Genomic DNA, 18082 nt, shown 5'->3' with positions numbered 1-18082 from the left:
ATCAATTCACCATTGTTAACATTGCTCAGTCTTTTAATTACAATGCTCATATAAATCCGTACAAAGTATAGTGCATGTCTAGCCGAATAGTTCGTCGGTTATATATACTGTAGGGTAAAAACTATAATACTTACAGTAAAAGTTATATTTATATGATTTAGGCTGCAAAGAGTAAATGCAAGAGAAATAAATGTGATGAAAATGAATGAGACGAAGAATTAGGAATATGAATGAGAGGAATATTATCATATCATCCATTTCGTGTGCAATTTGAATTTACTAGTGAAATATTATGCTTTACTTAATTCGATTTTCCACCCTTTGTATACAATGATTTGCATTGTAAATGGTAAGCTATGTAATCTATTTAGTCCAGATTTATTCCAGTAAAACACAATCAATTTTGCGCCAAAATTCATGCGTAATTATTATTATACTCCGCTAATTGTTAGTTCGAATAGTAATGCATGGTCTTTTAATAGTTACAAAATAAAGTATATATCAAATTCGAGTTCAGTATCATCAAAACGTTTCAACTAAGATTGTTGTTTTGTGATGAGTTTGAGCTTAGCTTACGGTCCACCGCAGTTGTCGTTGATCATTATAGGCCATAAGGGAATGGTGATGCATGAAATCTAAAAATAGTGTTTGAATACGTCGATTTTTGTTTGCTTATAAATTGGATCACAAGTTAGTATAATTCTTCAATCTATTCTCTCTAGTGTTCCGCTTCACAAACAATTTTTTTTTTGTTTAAGAATGAAACTATTGATTTACCTTGTTGTGTTCTTTCAGTTCTTTGATGGTTTCAAAGCCAACAGAGTTACAACAGATTCTCTGATTCGAGATGCTTGCAAGAAAGCTTCAAAATATGCGGACCCACATTACTACAAGTTCTGCATTGCGTGTATCAGTGAAAATCCAGAGAGTAAGAACGTGAAAAATATTGATGAATTGATAATGGTTGGAGTAAAAATTGCTATTGCGAACATGACGAACCTGAAAGGAATTGTGGAGAAGATTTTGAAGGAGAGAAAGTATAAGAGTAAATTGACTGGGAAGCTCTTGCGCGATTGCGTTAAGCTTTATTCTGAGGGCAATGACTCATTAACAAAATCTTTAGAGTATCTCAAGCTACGGGATTACATGAAAGTCTCCACTAAAATTGATAATGTAAAAGCTATTCCGAGAGTTTGCGAAATGGGATTCAATGACGATAATAAACAGAAATCTCCGGTGAAAAATGAGAACGATGTTCTCTACGACGTCATCGACATGGCTCAGTATTTTAATTATAATGCCCATTTAGAGCCGCCGCCTATGTAGAGTGTCTAGCCAAACAGTACGTCGTCGGTTTTAATTAGGTGGTGATGCTTTTTTGTTATGAAATTATAAAAGAATGAGTTAATGAAGAAAATATGAGGTCATACATATATTTAACTTTCATGGGGATAAGAATGGATCTAAGATGGACCATTTCAATCTTTGTCCTTATTTTCACCTTTTCACTAACTAAAACACATTTTTTTAATATAAAACGGTTGTTTTCCACACATCTCAAATTTTATAATTTGTGTACACATAAATCGCCATTAAAAATATACATCAAGAAGATAAGGTGTATATGCTATAAGATATTCAAAAGTCACAAGAATGCACAAAAATAGAAAATTAAAAGATGGATTTAGCTTGGTAATGAGGCAAAATTTGAGTAGGTTATCTGTTCATGAATGATTCAAAAGAGAGAAGGAGAAGTGAATTCATAAAAGAAGGGTCATGTTCAACTACGTTTAGCTTATATCTACTCTGATTAAATTTAGACTTTAATCTTCAAGTATTAAGAAGTCACTTCTGTAGATGCAGTTGCTGCAGCAGAGTGTTGTTTGGAACAAAGGTCTGCTAGGACACAAAACTTTGCATTTAAGGACAGACAAGTGGAGAATAGCAAGGAACTGCAGCTGACGTGGCAAATCCTATCACTGGTGGAATGAGAAAAATATTTGAAGAGAGAGAAGATATTTGAAGAATATTATTCTCGGTGGATAAAAAAAGGGAGTTCTTGGTAAACAAGTAACTGCCTTAAATGAAGATTTGAAGATCTTTTTGTTAGGATTTAGTGAGATCGAATATAAAAGATCTTGGAGTATTGGGGTAAGTTTTTCAACACTGGAAAAATCTTTTGCCTGAGATTGTAACTTCAAGGCTGATCAAAAAGAAAGCCAAGAAGGTGAGTGTTGGGTTATTCTCTTAGATCTATACTGGTGAGAGTTTTGATAGAGAAGAGAAGTGTGCTTAGATTTATTCTTGTAACCATTAAGAGTTTAATAAGAATAAATAGTAAAACGTTTGTTTAGCGTTTTCCAAGGAGAAGATTGTGGTGCTAATCCTCTATACCTTTACAATTGGTATCAGAGTAGACACCTAATAAAAGTCTTTTTACCTTTTCAACATGTGAGATCTTGTGACAAGAGGTATGGAGAAACCACAAGCTTTTGTTGCAATACCGAAAGTTCTGAAACTGGATCTAGAGCACTATGGGCATTGGAAGTTGTTGCTCAAGCAGCCTATTCAAGGTATCGACATGGAGGCCTCGTTTGCTGTTGAAGATGGCTGGACCGAACCAATGGTGAAAAATGACAAGGGTGAATCGATGCTGAAACCTCGGAAGCAGTGGACTGCAGAAGAAAAGGCTGAGGCTAAGCACAACTCACAAGCCCTTTCGGTGATTTTCAACTCTCTGCCGCTGGATCAGTTTAATAGTGTCCAGGGTTGTGTGGCTGCGAAAGAAGCTTGGGATGTCCTCCAAGTTACCTTCAAAGGAACTAGAAATGTAAAAAGGACACGTCTGGACAATCTGCCATCAGATTTCGAGAATCTGTCCATGGAAGAAGGTGAAACCATTGCAAGTTACAGCAGTCGTCTGAGTGCTATCGCACAGGAAGCTGTTATCATGGGAAAACGCTACAAGGACAAGAAGATGGTGAAGAATTTTCTTAGGAGTATCCCAGATAAATTTCAACCACAGAGATCTGCCATTGACGTCTCCTTGAACTCAGATGAGTTAAAGTTCAGTCAAGTTGTTGGGATGATGCAGTCATTTGAGATGCAGCTGAAGAAAAAAGAACAACGCACTGAACGATCATTTTCTCTAAAGGCTGTTGAAACACAGAAGAATACTGACACCCAAGATACTGCAGATGAAGAAAAAGTTGGGTTACTTGTGAGGAAGTTGATAACTCTCTACTTTACATGTTTTTAGCATCCCTTTTTGTCCATATTTTGTATTGTTCATACCTCTAACTTAGCATTTTTAGGTCATTTACTGTAGGAATTCACTTTTAGAGCATTTAGTGTTGCATTTATGCATTTGCATATTTTGGATGAAAACAGATGCTAAAGAGCCAAAAATGGGGAAAAACAAGGACAACTCGAGCATGTACCCGAAGGAGCCATCGAGCTACAAGAACAAGTCCAAACCCCAACACAATCGAGGAAGATTCGAGAGCATGAAGAGCAACCCGAAGATCCACCCGAGGAGTTACCCGACTTCACCCTCGTGTACCCCATCGAGTAGACCATCGGACAAGTCTGGGAAGGTAGGTCAAATGGGTTTCCATATATAACCCCCTCTTTCCCTAGCTCGCAAACGAGCACGCCACAGACCCTCTAACCAGAGAGCGAGAGCTTCTATGAGAGAACTGAGCGACTCAACATTTTTCTTCTTGTTTTGCATTTTTATTTTGTAGTTTTCTTAGACTTTTATCCCTTACTCTTTCTACTCTACTCTATCTTTCAATACAATGTCATTTTCGTTTATTTTGATTGCTTTGTTATTCGTTTCTATGTCCGAGTAGTGTAGTAAAGTTTCTAGGGATTGAATAGATGATTTTGTGTTCTTGATCGGTTAGGATGCTTTAGTTGATTGTGATGATTGATAGATTTCCTTCTAGGTTGGTGTTCTTAATGCTGTCAACAGACCGAAAGGTTGAGATTAGATCTAGGGCGTTTACAATGCTACAGGCCAAAAGGAGTAGATAAAATGCTTGATCTAGCCAATGCTAGAGGTTTACTTAGCTCTGAGTGACAAAATCAGATGAGTTTAAGTCTACTGACAATAATGAATCGTTCTTAATGCCTGCTTGTTCATATTGCTAGTGCGACGTGTGATAGTGTGTTCAAGGTTGATTGTTGCTAGTGCGAAAGTGTGGTGACAAGGTCTTAGATGTTCATTGTCTAGGAAATAATTGCTTGAGGCATGTAAGGCATCCGTACTGGTCTAGAACACTTAGGATTCGATTACCCCCATCTTTAGGAACATTCGTATTTTATTTGTTTACATTTCCTTAACTTACTCGACCACTTACCCGATCAGGTACAGGATAACCTACATCGAGTAATACCTCGAGCTGTTCATATCTCACTTGCATACTCGATCACCCCACTCGATCCTGTACTCGATTGCTTGGATCGAGTGCTTAGGTCGTGTGGTTTACTTGTTTATATTCTTTTACTTTGTTTATTTTAGGATTATTAGAACCAAAACCTTAATTGCTTGGCTTGACTTGTATTGTACTGATCATATCCTTCCTGCTAGCAATACACAACCATTTGGATTGATAACCCTTTGTACTACAACTGCATAGGGAATTGATACCCTTGGTGAAAACTAGTCTATCAATTTGGCGCCGTTGCCATTTGGTTGTTTTAATTTTGCTACGTTTAGGATTTGAGGACTTGCTAGATCAAGTTCGTTTGTTTATATTTGTTTTAGATACTGACTTGTTTTCTTTCGCATTGTTTGTTTTGAATCTCAGGTACAACCCGAGCACCCACCCGACCCGTCACTCGATCATCTGGATCGAGTTGATCCTCGTGTACACACTCGGATACCTACCTGTACATGCAAACACAATCCAGTGGTAGCCAGCACCTGAGTCCTTCATCAACAACATCGACAGACCTCGGCTACTCAGACAACAACAAGTTCAACCGGAACCAGCAATTATTGAGGAGACGATGAATAATCAGAACGGTCCACCAGCTCCTCAAGCAAGGACCAATATACGAGCAGGAGATGCTCTGACTACTCACACTCAGAGGAATGACATTGTGCCACCAGCTGTGCAGAATAATAATTTTGAGATCAAGAGTAGTCTCATCTAGATGATACATAGCAATAAGTTTCATGGCCTGCCAATGGAGGACCCATTGGATCATCTGGATGAATTTGATAGGCTGTGTAGCCTCACTAAGCTAAATGGAGTCAGTGAAGATGGATTCAAGCTCATGATTTTCCCATTCTCTTTGGGAGATAAAGCACACATCTGGGAGAAATCACTCCCTAAGGAGTCCATCACCACTTGGGAAGCGTGCAAGAAGGCATTCCTAGCCAAATTCTTCTCCAACTCCAGAACCGCAAGGCTGCGAAATGACATTTCCGGCTTTGTACAGAAGAACAATGAAACGTTCAATGAAGCTTGGGAACCTTTCAAGGGGTATACTACTCGATGTCCACATCACGGCTTCAGTAATGCTTCATTGCTGAGCACACTATACAAAATAGTGGTCCCCAAGATACGGATGTTGCTGGACACCGCAAGTCATGGTAACTTCCTCAACACGGACGTTGATGAAGGTTGGTACCTAGTGGAGAACTTGGCTCAGTCTGATGGCAACTACAATGAAAAATATGATCGCTCTGTGCGATCTACAGGAGAGGAAGATGCCCCCGAGTTCGCTCACCGAGTCCAATGGCGAGTGCTGTCTGCCGTTCTCCTCGACGTAGGGATCCGTCTACGTCCGAAAAGACCCTTACCGACCCTATGGAGGTCGATTCTGATGCTGGAGTAGAAGAGCAAGGGGAGATCCAAACCTCTCGATCAAGGAGCAGAGCTGCGATTGCAAGAGGGAAGAGACCGGCCTCAGAGAAGGCTGAGAAGGTAGTTGAGAGGGCAGTTGAGAAAGAGGATCAACACGCCGAGGAGGAAGAAAGGGAGAGAGAAGAGGAGCAGAGAGAGAGGACCCGCCAAGCCTCGCGGAGGCTAAAGCAAAAGGAAGTAGACACTCCGGCGAGACTATTCAAGGTCTTCAGGAAGATGAGCATTGTTGGTACCCGATACCCTCACCGTGAGACCATGAAGCAATTGGGAATCGCTAGTGATGTAGAATTTTTGTTCGATATGTGCCACCTGGGCAAGATGATGCGATCCCACCTAGAAGCATATGAGGAGGAAACGGTCCACTTCCTTTCAACCTTGAAGCTGCACTATTTCGAGGACCACCCGACCCTACTACCTGAAAGACCCCGACCCGGACGTCCCAGCGTCCGCGGTCACGGCTTCCCCTCGGCCCTATTCCTGGCCGAATATCCCTTAACCCGTCCACTTAGCTTTGGCTCGCGGCCTTGCCTTGTGGACCTTTATACGCAGCGGAATATCATATTAACCTTAACCCATCCCGTGGTGCTTAGCCATACAACCAACCAACCCCACTGGCTTTGCACATATTAGGGATAGGGACTTATAGTCTCTTCGGTTCACGGTGAATGGTTGCTCTATCGGCTTCCCAAATTACTCGTCTTTCCAAAGCTTGTACCGGACGTACCGTCCATTGACCTATCGGTCATACCGTATTACCTCAGTCGACTTGCCGGTCTTGGTATCAGAGCCTGGTCCGATCCAACGATCCGACCCCATAATCGAATCGCCAATCCACAAACCGAGCCTATACTTCCGACTAACTCGTCGACCACCCGACCGATCCATCTGACCTACGGCTCGATCGTCGATCCTTAGATCGCCCGATCCGACTGGCGATCGAATCACCGGTCGACCCTTGATCGATCCGTCCGTGGACGCAGATCGTCAATGACCATTCGATCGGTCCGACATTATGATCGAACCGTCGATCATCCTGAGGTCAGTTCGACTCTCCGGACGAACCACCGCTTATCCTACGATCAGCTCGGCCCGATTGCCGAACCGTCGCTCGTCTCATCGTACCTTCGATAGAGAGGTAGCGTGCGCATCAGTTCGGACGAGAATACTCGCCGAGCCGCACCCCCTTTTCTTCTTAGGCTTTGATGGACGATGGAAGGATGATGGTTGGTGTCCTGAAAATGAAGGCAACGCCCTCTATTTATAGGGTTCTGGCCGAAGTCTTGGTCCCAAGGTACTTGTTCGACGAGACTCTTCGATCGTTCCTGTTCGATCGCACACGTCCGGCCGTGCCTGTCCGGCCGTGCCTGTTCGGCCATGACCGATCGTCCGTGTCGGTTCGGTCATGCCTCTTCGGGTCACACCTGTTCGGTCGTGCCTATTCGGTCACGACACCTGTTCGGTCACGCCTGTCCGGTCGTGCCTATTCGGTCACGACACCTGTTCGGTCACGCCTGTCCGGTCGTGTCTATTCGTTCGTGCATGTTCGATCACGACTGTTCGTCCATACCCGTTCATCACCGCGTCCCATAACCGAGCTCCCAGCACCCAGCTGACTCGTTNGGATGATGGTTGGTGTCCTGGAATGAAGGCAACGCCCTCTATTTATAGGGTTCTGGCCGAAGTCTTGGTCCCAAAAGGTATCTGTCCGACGAGACCCTTCGATCGTGTACGTTCGCTCGCACATGTTCGGCCGTGCCTGTCCGGCCGTGCTTGTTCGGCCATGACCGATCGTCCGTGTCGGTTCGGTCATGCCTCTTCGGGTCACACCTGTTCGGTCGTGCCTATTCGGTCACGACACCTGTTCGGTCACGCCTGTCCGGTCGTGCCTATTCGGTCACGACACCTGTTCGGTCACGCCTGTCCGGTCGTGCCTATTCGGTCGTGCCTGTTCGATCACGACTATTCGTCCATACCCGTTCGTCACCGCGTCCCATGACCGAGCTCCCAGCACCCAGCTGACTCGTTCACTGTCCACTACCGTCCAGCTGGTCGAGCTCGGTCGAGCTTCCTGGCAGCTGGTCGAGCTAGTGGCAGCTGACTGGCAGCTGGTCGAGCTGACGTTAGCTGCCCGATAGCTGTCTGCAGCTTGCCGAGAGCTGTCCGTAGCTGAGCTAACTTGTTCATCGAACACGTTCAGCTCGTACAGCTCATATTCTAGCTAGTTGAGCTAGTAGCTAAGCTACTTAAGCTCAGCTAGCGATCAATTTCCTTAAAACAAATTGCCTCCCTTTAGGATCGCGGGACGCGGGCGTTACACTACCCAATGGGGGGATCGGGTTCATCACCTTATCCGTGAGGAACAAAGACTACCGATTGAGTTTCAAGGAGATGGAGAAGCTGTATGGCTTCAAATCTGGTAGTGGAGAAGGTATGGAGGTTAGCAAGGAGGAGATGAGGTCCCTATGGCTGACAATAGGAGACAAGCACCTGTACAAGTCCACAAGCTCCAAATCTGCTCAAATAAGGAGCCCTGTCTTGAGGTATTTTCACAAGTCCCTCGCATGCACTCTTTTTGCTAGAAAAGAGACTAGGAATGTGAACGACCATGAGCTCCAGCTGTTAGATATTGCATTGTGTGGACTTTTGGATAGCGCTAGGGATGGAACACCGCTAGTAGGAGATGTTGCTGATACTAGCATGTTGTTTGTGTTACTCAATCAATTCCTATACTTGAAATCGTGGGCCGTGAAAAGAAGAGGAGGAGGCGGAGAGATCTCTATTGGGGGACTAGTCACACCAATCCTAGTGGCATGCGATGTGCCCTTGAAGAGAATTGTGCATGAACCAAGGTGGCTGGATGCGGACTACCTCATGCTGGCGAGATTTTTGGCCTATGAGAGGCCTAATGACATGACGCTGTTCAAGTTTGTCCATCCAACCGCCGGAGCTGCTCAAATGGTTCTACCCAATGTCATATGCACCAAGGTTCGGCTAGGAAACAACATTGACTTCGCACCACCGTTGGAAGAGCTGTACAACCCAGAGGAGGAGTCCGAAGCTGAGAAGAGAGAGGAGACTGGGCAGAGACAAGGAGATAGCTCAGCGGAGTTTGATTTTGAGGAGTATGTATGCTCTCAAAAGCAACCGGTTGGAGTGAGGGAAGCTCACAAGAGAATTGGCTGGCTGAAGAAGATGAACAAGTTCTTGGTGAAGAAGGTGAAAGATCTTGCTGGTTCAGTGAAGATAATGGGAGGTCAAATCAAGAAGTTGCAAGACAAGGCAAGCTGTGCCTCAGCTCCTACCTCGGCACAAGCACCTACTTGGATGGGGAGAAGCGGACCGCTGAGAGGAACCCGAGGACTGCCACCTCCGAAACCTCAAAGAGCATCATCATAAGAGCCCCGAGCTGAGGAGGACATCACCCGACCAGAAGCATCGAGGAGAAGCCACTCTGACGCTACCTGACGCCCAACCCGATGGGATACACGATGAACTATCCGATGCACCCGTCGAGCACCCAATCAGGTGATTATGTTGGAATCTTCCCTCCGCCCTACCAGATGCCATTCACGATGCCATACACGATGCACCCTGCCAGTGGATACACGGGTGATCATTCTAGACCTCTGCCGCCATTTCCGTCGTACTACCCGATCCCATACCCGATGAGCTATGCGATCCCACCCTCGATCAACACCTCGGATGCTGGTCCGAGTAAGTCATCTGTGCACATTACTGAGCTCTTTGACGAGCAAACACCGGACCTGCTGAAGCCGGCGACGACCCTGGCTACACGTTGGCGAGTATGGAGGCTGCTGCAACCTCCTTCTTCTCCAACCAATGAGGTACCAATTTCATCCAACTCTTGTATACACCATTGCATTTAGTTTAATTCATTTTGTGTGATTCTTGGATTCTTTTCCAACTTTTATTTACACAGGGACTGTGTAATTTAAGTTTGGGGGAGGGTCCTAGAATGTATTTAACATTGTGTTTTATTTTCTTATTTTTATTATTTCAAAATTTTGCATGCTAGTTTTATTCATTTGAGTCTGCATCTATGTGCATTAAAAAATCCAAAATTTTTTTGAAAAAATCTTGAAAAAAAAAAAAAAAAAATATATATAAAAAGAGTGTTCATGTAGTTGCATTTACATATTAGGATTGAGTCTAGTTTGTTTCATATAGGATTGTTGCATATGCATCTTAGGGGACAATGATTAAAACCACCTTGTTTAAAATCAAACCTTAGGATTGAAGCTATAGCCCTTAATCACAGTTCATTGTTGTTAGATCAGTCTTTGGAAAAAAATGAAAAATCTTTGCTTAGACCCTTTGTGTCGATTGAATGCTTCCTCCACTTGCTTGAACACTAGAACATCTATATATTATTGGATTTAATTTGAACTTAATTGTCTTGCTTATGGAACTTGAATACTTGCTCTTGGTAACTCTAAACTCGGGTTAGCACTCCACTTTTTACCAATCTTTTCGTTTAAGCCGATTCATTTGTCCTACCCATGAACCCAAACCTTTCTTTCAAACCTTGTTGTGAATTGTTGAGTGAGGCCTCTTTCATTGTGCTATAGGTTGTGAAACCTTGAGAGTATTGAGAATGACAAAGAACTGCCTCTTGATTTAGCTAAGTTAGATATGAACTAGCTAATAGATTCGGTTTTGAAAGATACAGTAAAACCTCTATAAATTAATAATGTTGGGACCAAAACATTTTATTAATTTATAGTGATATTAATTGATATATAAATTAATAATTATTATTTTATATTGTAAATTAATAATTATTAATTTATAGATATATTTTTATTTTTAAATTTTTTAAAATTATGAATTGAGAATATTTTAGCAAAATAAGATTATATTTTCGGATGTTGTAATTTTATGGTTTAGGAATTGAACTTGTAATATTTAAAAAATATTATTGACAATTAATTACAAATACTATAGACAAATTGACTGATACACATACATACATAAATTCAATTTCATGAATAATAATATCAATTGTCCTATTTTAATAGTCTGTCAAATTATCAAATTGTAAATGATGAATATCTAAAAACTTAAAACTTAAAAAATTTAACTATTTTTATGACATGTTATAGAATATTTTAGAGATAGAGTTATAGTTTGAAAATACAACATTACAACTGTTCTATAGAAATGAGCTTTAAGATAAACATACATTATTATATATATATTTTTTTTTCGTCGAAAATTAATTTTATTGATCAAGAATTATAATAGTCGAAATACAAATGTTTGTATAGCCAAGACGGCGGATTGAAACAATCAAAGTAAAAACTACAATTTTGACATCCATGTTGTGCTAATGCATGAGCTACTCGATTACCCTCTCTCTTTATTATATCAGTATATATATATATATATGTGTAAATTTACATGATTATTAATTTATGATATTATTGGGACCATATTGTACATGGGAATTTCAAAAAAATTATTATCTTATTATCTTATCGAATTTTGTTAATTTTTACACTGGCCCGACTTGGGACCAGCAAAATTTATTAATTTATAGTGTTTATTAATTTATAGAGTATTAATTTATAGAGGTTTTACTGGTTAGAATGTTTATTTGGGGTTGGATTGTGGAATAAAAAAAAAAGAAGAAAGTCCCTAAGGTTAGAATCAATTAGCTCTAAGTCTCTAAGTAAAAAAAAAAAAAAAAATTCTTGCTATAGTCTCCTAGAAAGAAAGAAAAGGATATATACATATTTATATTCGGAGTTTAGCAAAGAAAAAAAAAAGAGAAAAGAGAAAGAGCTAGAAATTCAAAGTCTAAAAGTCTAAACCTGAGGGAGTAAAAAAAAGAGAGTTAAAATCAAGGATGTGGATAGTTTAATTCTAGGGGGTTTAAAAAAAAAAAAAGAAAAGAGAAAGAGCTAGAAATTCAAAGTCTAAAAGTCTAAACCTGAGGGAGTAAAAAAAAGAGAGTTAAAATCAAGGATGTGGATAGTTTAATTCTAGGGGGTTTAAAAAAAAAAAAAGAGTGAATGAGAAAAGGGTAGATCATCAAGAGTTAAGCTTTGTATGCCCAAATTGTTCTCAGTCTTCGATAGTTTTCACAACTGTCTAGCATTCCATTTTTTTTGAGAGAAAACCACCTAAAGAATTTGTTTGAAACCACCTTACCAAAAAGCCTTACCCTTGAAACCGATTCAGCTTGATTCACCTTCCATTTGCAAGAATTCGCCAAACACTTAATTGAATGTGAAAGAGATGTTCTTTATCTTTAGTTGGAGGTTGAGATAGATCGATGCAAGGTAATAAGCATAAAAAAATATTTGTAAGTATGTTGATTGATCTTAGCACCATTAAAATATCTTTAAGGACTATAGCTTGAATCCTTCGCTTAGCATTTTTAAGGTTATGAGTCCCCACTTTCAAACCGTACCCTCTTACTTCCTTGCTAGAGGACTAGCAAGATTTAAGTTTGGAGGTCTGATAACTCTCTAATTTACATGTTTTTAGCATCCCTTTTTGTCCATATTTTGTATTGTTCATACCTCTAACTTAGCATTTTTAGGTCATTTACTGTAGGAATTCACTTTTAGAGCATTTAGGGTGTTGCATTTCTGCATTTGCATATTTTGGATGAAAACAGGTGCTAAAGAGCCAAAAATGGGGGAAAACAAGGAAAACTCGAGCATGTACCCGAATGAGCCATCGAGCTACAAGAACAAGTCCGAACCCCAACACGATCGAGGAAGATCCGAGAGCATGAAGAGCAACCCGAAGATCTACCCGAGGAGTTACCCAACTTCACCCTCGTGTACCCCATCGAGTAGACCATTGGACAAGTCTGGGAAGCTAGGTCAAATGGGTTTCCATATATAAACCCCCTCTTTCCCTAGCTCGCAAACGAGCACGCCGTAGACCCTCAAACCAGAGAGCGAGAGCTTCTGTGAGAGAACTGAGCGACTCAAAATTTTTCTTCTTGTTTTGCATTTTTATTTTGTAGTTTTCTTAGATTTTTATCCCTTACTCTTTCTACTATACTTTATCTTTCAATACAATGTCATTTTCTTTTCTTTTGATTGCTTTGTTATTCGTTTCTATGTTCGAGTAGTGTAGTAAAGTTTCTAGGGATGGGATAGATGATTTTGTGTTCTTGATCGGTTAGGATGCTTTAGTTGATTGTGATGATTGATAGATTTCCTTCTAGGTTGGTGTTCTTAATGCTGTCAACAGACCGAAAGGTTGAGATTAGATCTAGGGCGTTTACAATGCTACAGGCCGAAAGGAGTAGATAAAATGCTTGATTTAGCCAATGCTAGAGGTTTACTTAGCTCTGAGTGACAAAATCATATGAGTTTAAGTCTACTGACAATAATGAATCGTTCTTAATGCCTGCTTGTTCATATTGCTAGTGCGACAGTGTGGTAGTGTGTTCAAGGTTGATTGTTGCTAGTGCGAAAGTGTGGTGACAAGGTCTTAGAGGTTCATTGTCTAGGAAATAATTGCTTGAGGTATGTAAGGCATCCGTACTGGTTTAGAACACTTAGGATTCGATTACCCCCATCCTTAGGAACTTTCGTATTTTATTTGTTTACATTTCCTTAACTTACTCGACCACTTACCCGATCAGGTACAGGATAACCTACATCGAGTAATACCTCGAGCTGTTCATATCTCACTTGCATACTCGATCACCCCACTCGATCCTGTACTCGATTGCTTGCATTGAGTGCTTAGGTCGTGTGGTTTACTTGTTTATATTCTTTTACTTTGTTTATTTTAGGATTATTAGAACCAAAACCTTAATTGCTTGGCTTGACTTGTATTGTACTGATCATATCCTTCCTGCTAGCAATACACAACCATTTGGATTGATAAACCTTTGTACTACAACTGCATAGGGAATTGATACCCTTGGTGAAAACTAGTCTATCAGAAGTTCTTCAAAAAGATGGAGCGTGGTCAGCAAAGAGGATCCTCATCTACAGTCAGAAGTGATTCGGAAAGGGACTTTAAGAGGGGTGATAGGCAAGAGCACCAATGTCTGGAGTGTGAAGGATACATACATCTCAAGACAGAATGCCCTAACTACAAGCGCAAAGGGTTAATGCAATGCTATGGATGCAAAGGATATGGGCACACTGATATATCATGGTTTTTGTGGTTTTTGACCATGATATAAAGAGTCANCGATTACCCCCATCCTTAGGAACTTTCGTATTTTATTTGTTTACATTTCCTTAACTTACTCGACCACTTACCCGATCAGGTACAGGATAACCTACATCGAGTAATACCTCGAGCTGTTCATATCTCACTTGCATACTCGATCACCCCACTCGATCCTGTACTCGATTGCTTGCATTGAGTGCTTAGGTCGTGTGGTTTACTTGTTTATATTCTTTTACTTTGTTTATTTTAGGATTATTAGAACCAAAACCTTAATTGCTTGGCTTGACTTGTATTGTACTGATCATATCCTTCCTGCTAGCAATACACAACCATTTGGATTGATAAACCTTTGTACTACAACTGCATAGGGAATTGATACCCTTGGTGAAAACTAGTCTATCAGAAGTTCTTCAAAAAGATGGAGCGTGGTCAGCAAAGAGGATCCTCATCTACAGTCAGAAGTGATTCGGAAAGGGACTTTAAGAGGGGTGATAGGCAAGAGCACCAATGTCTGGAGTGTGAAGGATACATACATCTCAAGACAGAATGCCCTAACTACAAGCGCAAAGGGTTAATGCAATGCTATGGATGCAAAGGATATGGGCACACTGATATATCATGGTTTTTGTGGTTTTTGACCATGATATAAAGAGTCATTTAGAGTCTTTTGATTTGTTTTCTAGGATGTTTTTGAGTCTTTACAGATTTTCTAGGATTTTGGCATGAAAAGAGCGAAATAGAGCAATTAGAGGGATTTTGGAGCATTTCAGCTAAAGAATAGAACTTGGAATCAATTCTGAGAGATGGTGTCGATCGACACCACCCTTGGTGTAATGCCCCTGAACCGCATCCGTCACTCGGCCGGACAAACTGCATACATGCCTGGGAGAGCGTCACGAAGAGGTAGGCAGCTGCAGTCCAGTCGAGGTTCCACCAACGAATTAGGTTCCCCGACCAGTCCACTAGCCACCACCTACCTGCTACGCCTACACCTCCGACTTTGCAACCTTTGGCGCATGCGCGGCGTTGTGCTGGTCCAGACTAGACCATGTACTTTTCCACTTGTCCAAATATATAGAAAATATCTTGATTTACTTATGTATAATGTTTGCGATCAAAACAAGAATACAAAGTAAAACAGTTGGATCCATTTTGAAGAAATGCATGTCAAAGAAAACAAGAAGTTTCATTCAAGCAATCACACAACACAAAACATCCTATCCGGTTTTCCTAGTTGCCCAACTCTACCCACTTACTTTCCCTGCAAGAAAACAGTCCAAGGAGAGGAGTGAGTAATCCACGATTACTCAGTGATTTGGGAGACTCTCTAACATGCAAACTTCTCAATCCAACTACCCCCAAACATCTACCCACAACCACAATCAGAATTACACTAAGCGGAAGCGATTAGCAAGAAAGTAAGCAAACAAGCAATCAAGCAATCAACAAGCAATCAACAAGCAATCAACAAGCAAGAACTAGAAATGACCCAACATGTCACTTCTAGACTCATAGCCACCATAGGCTATCTCAACACAACTCCCAAAACTCATGGGAATGAAAGTACTAGTGATGCTACCACCCTTGGTACACACTAAACTTCCTTTCACACACGCAACCTAGGGCCCCAATGACCTTCTGTCCCATCTCCCCAAACCACACCGCATTGAAACCACAAAGACTACCAACCGGATCACACACACTTGCATCGTCATGCACAAGATTGGTCTCGTCTCTCACTAGACGTCGATTTGTCCAGACACAAGACCCTCAAGGTTAACTCACCGGAACTCCACATTCACTTGGGGACAGAAGTCGATTAATAGTCCAACATGACTCATGAGAACTAGCTACACAAGTACTTATTCTAAGTCTACCAACACAAAGAATCAAGTACTTAATTATCAAACAATTTCCAAGCAAGAAATCAAGCAACTCATGCAAGAAACAAGCAAGGAAAAATCACCCAAAAATTCTTAACATGCAAGAAACGAAATTCAAGCATTTAAGACCACATCCACATGCATGCAATTCAACCAAATCTCAAGGAAAAATTAAGAACCATTTCTTAAATATTTTTCCTTGACATGCAAGTGATTCTACCCCAATTTTCTCCAAATAATATCATGCATGCTACTAATAAAATTCTTAAATTATGCAATTAATTATTGCAAATTTCACCCATCTCACCACTTAAATTTCTCTACCCATCCGGTTGAGAAATATTTCACCAAGGATGCATGCATGGTCATCCATTTCGGATCTGACCTTACATGCAACCGATTTACTCAATTCTTTATGCATGCATGATCTTTTAACCCCAAACAAGACTAGATGCCACACTACATGTGTGCATGTTAGTCTCTACCCTAGATCTCAACTTGTTGCCATGTAGATCTAAAAGATAAACATGCAACACTCAAGAAAACAAGAGAGTCACATGAGCCCCCAAGCTCATGTACTTCTCTAGACTCACACCAAGAGTAAAACTCAACAAATCTAGGGTCTCATCATCAAATCACAGTGATTTAGGCCGATGATTGACTGAGTCGAGCTCCACCTCCACACCGCAAATCCGACAACGCTTCGCCTCCTCTTCCTCCTCTAGCTCCGCCGAGCTTCTTCCTCTTCCTCCCTTGGAAGTCTCTTGATTTTCTTCAAGAAATTTGTTGAGAGAAAAATTTGCAAGAGTTTTGTGTTTGAGAGAGGCTTGTCGAAAATGAGAGACCAAAGAGGCTTTTTATAAGCCCTTGGTCGAGTTCTCTGTCTTGGCAAGTGGCAATTTATGTTTGACAAGTGGCAGAAATTTTGCATGCAGAGCACTTCCAGTCTCACTCACCCGCGAATGCATCTCACTCTCTGGCGATAGAGCTTGTGATGGCGACACGTGGCGTTTCTCAGCCCTCTGAGAGACATTTCCACTTCCTCCATCCTTCCCACGACTCTCTTGCGTCCCAAGCTCCTGCGCTTGTCCGCAAATTCACATTTTTACGTTCAAAGTTATTTTTCTTCGTCAGCCTTTGATTCTCTCATCCGAGACTTCGACTTTCTTCGTCAGTTCTCGGTCCTCTCGTCCGAGATTGACTTTCCTCGTACGTCCCTGGACCTCTCGTCCGTGACGTGTTTTCCTTGCCATTCTTCCATGGCCATTTTCTTTTGGTCTTTTCCATCAACCTCGACCATCCTTTGTCCAAATCACCGGAAACTCTAATGATTCCTGACCCTTTCCCGGTCTTGGTTCATCTGTCGACTTGATGACTTCTCTCGCAAGTCTCTTAGTCTTTCCTCGAGTTTTTCTTATCTCCGTTTTCTCGAGGTTCCTCCTCGTCTTTGGACACGTTTCTCCGTCGGGTTAGTATTTCCAGTTACGGGTCATTACACTTGGTGTCGGTCGACAAGATGACTCAAGTTTTGAAAATTTTACAAATGTGCCCCAAAGTTTTCCATAATTTCAAGATTAGTCCCTGATATGTTTTAGGACATATATCTAGTGTTTTTAGGTTTTACAAACTCTTAAGTTATTTTCTAGCAAGTTTTATTTTTTGCAACCCTGTGAGATTTTGAGAGCTTTTGGGAGAGAGAGATCTGAACTGATTTGTACAGAAGAATTCATAAACTCCCTCTTTACTCTTTTAATTTCAATTGCTTATTATTCAGAATTATGTTTTGTTCTTCATTGAATATGTCTGAGTAGTTTGCTTGTTAGGTTCAGGGTTTTTCACAGGCATTTTTATAATTTATTAGATCTGTTTATTTAGGATTCATTATCTTTCTAGATCTTCATCATAGGTTGTTCTTCATATTAATTCTTGATTGATCACCTAGAATTAATAACTTAGGAAAATAAATTGATATGATTGATTTTCCTGATAGAACCTTTTGATGAAAAAAATTACTTGCAAAGAGATTTGATTTAGTAATTTTGTGAACAATCTAAACCTGTTTTCAAAGCTGATTTTTAACCATGAATTTTACAAAGAGATTCGGATTTTCTCGTTTTAAATTTAGATAATATTTGCAGTGAGAACTGA

The 18082-nt window shown here is 40.9% G+C and overlaps 1 protein-coding gene across 1 annotated transcript; it reads left to right on the top strand.

Moving 5' to 3' along the window:
* On the top strand, positions 731–1482 carry LOC104771966 (putative invertase inhibitor). The gene has a single exon (XM_010496601.1). It carries the CDS (start codon positions 760–762, stop codon positions 1324–1326), a length of 567 nt encoding a protein of 188 aa, XP_010494903.1. The 5' UTR covers positions 731–759; the 3' UTR covers positions 1327–1482.

This window comes from Camelina sativa, chromosome 20 (assembly GCF_000633955.1).
Source record: "Camelina sativa cultivar DH55 chromosome 20, Cs, whole genome shotgun sequence".
Classification (NCBI taxonomy): Eukaryota; Viridiplantae; Streptophyta; class Magnoliopsida; order Brassicales; family Brassicaceae; genus Camelina; species Camelina sativa.
This window is presented reverse-complemented; position numbering and strand designations above follow the sequence as displayed.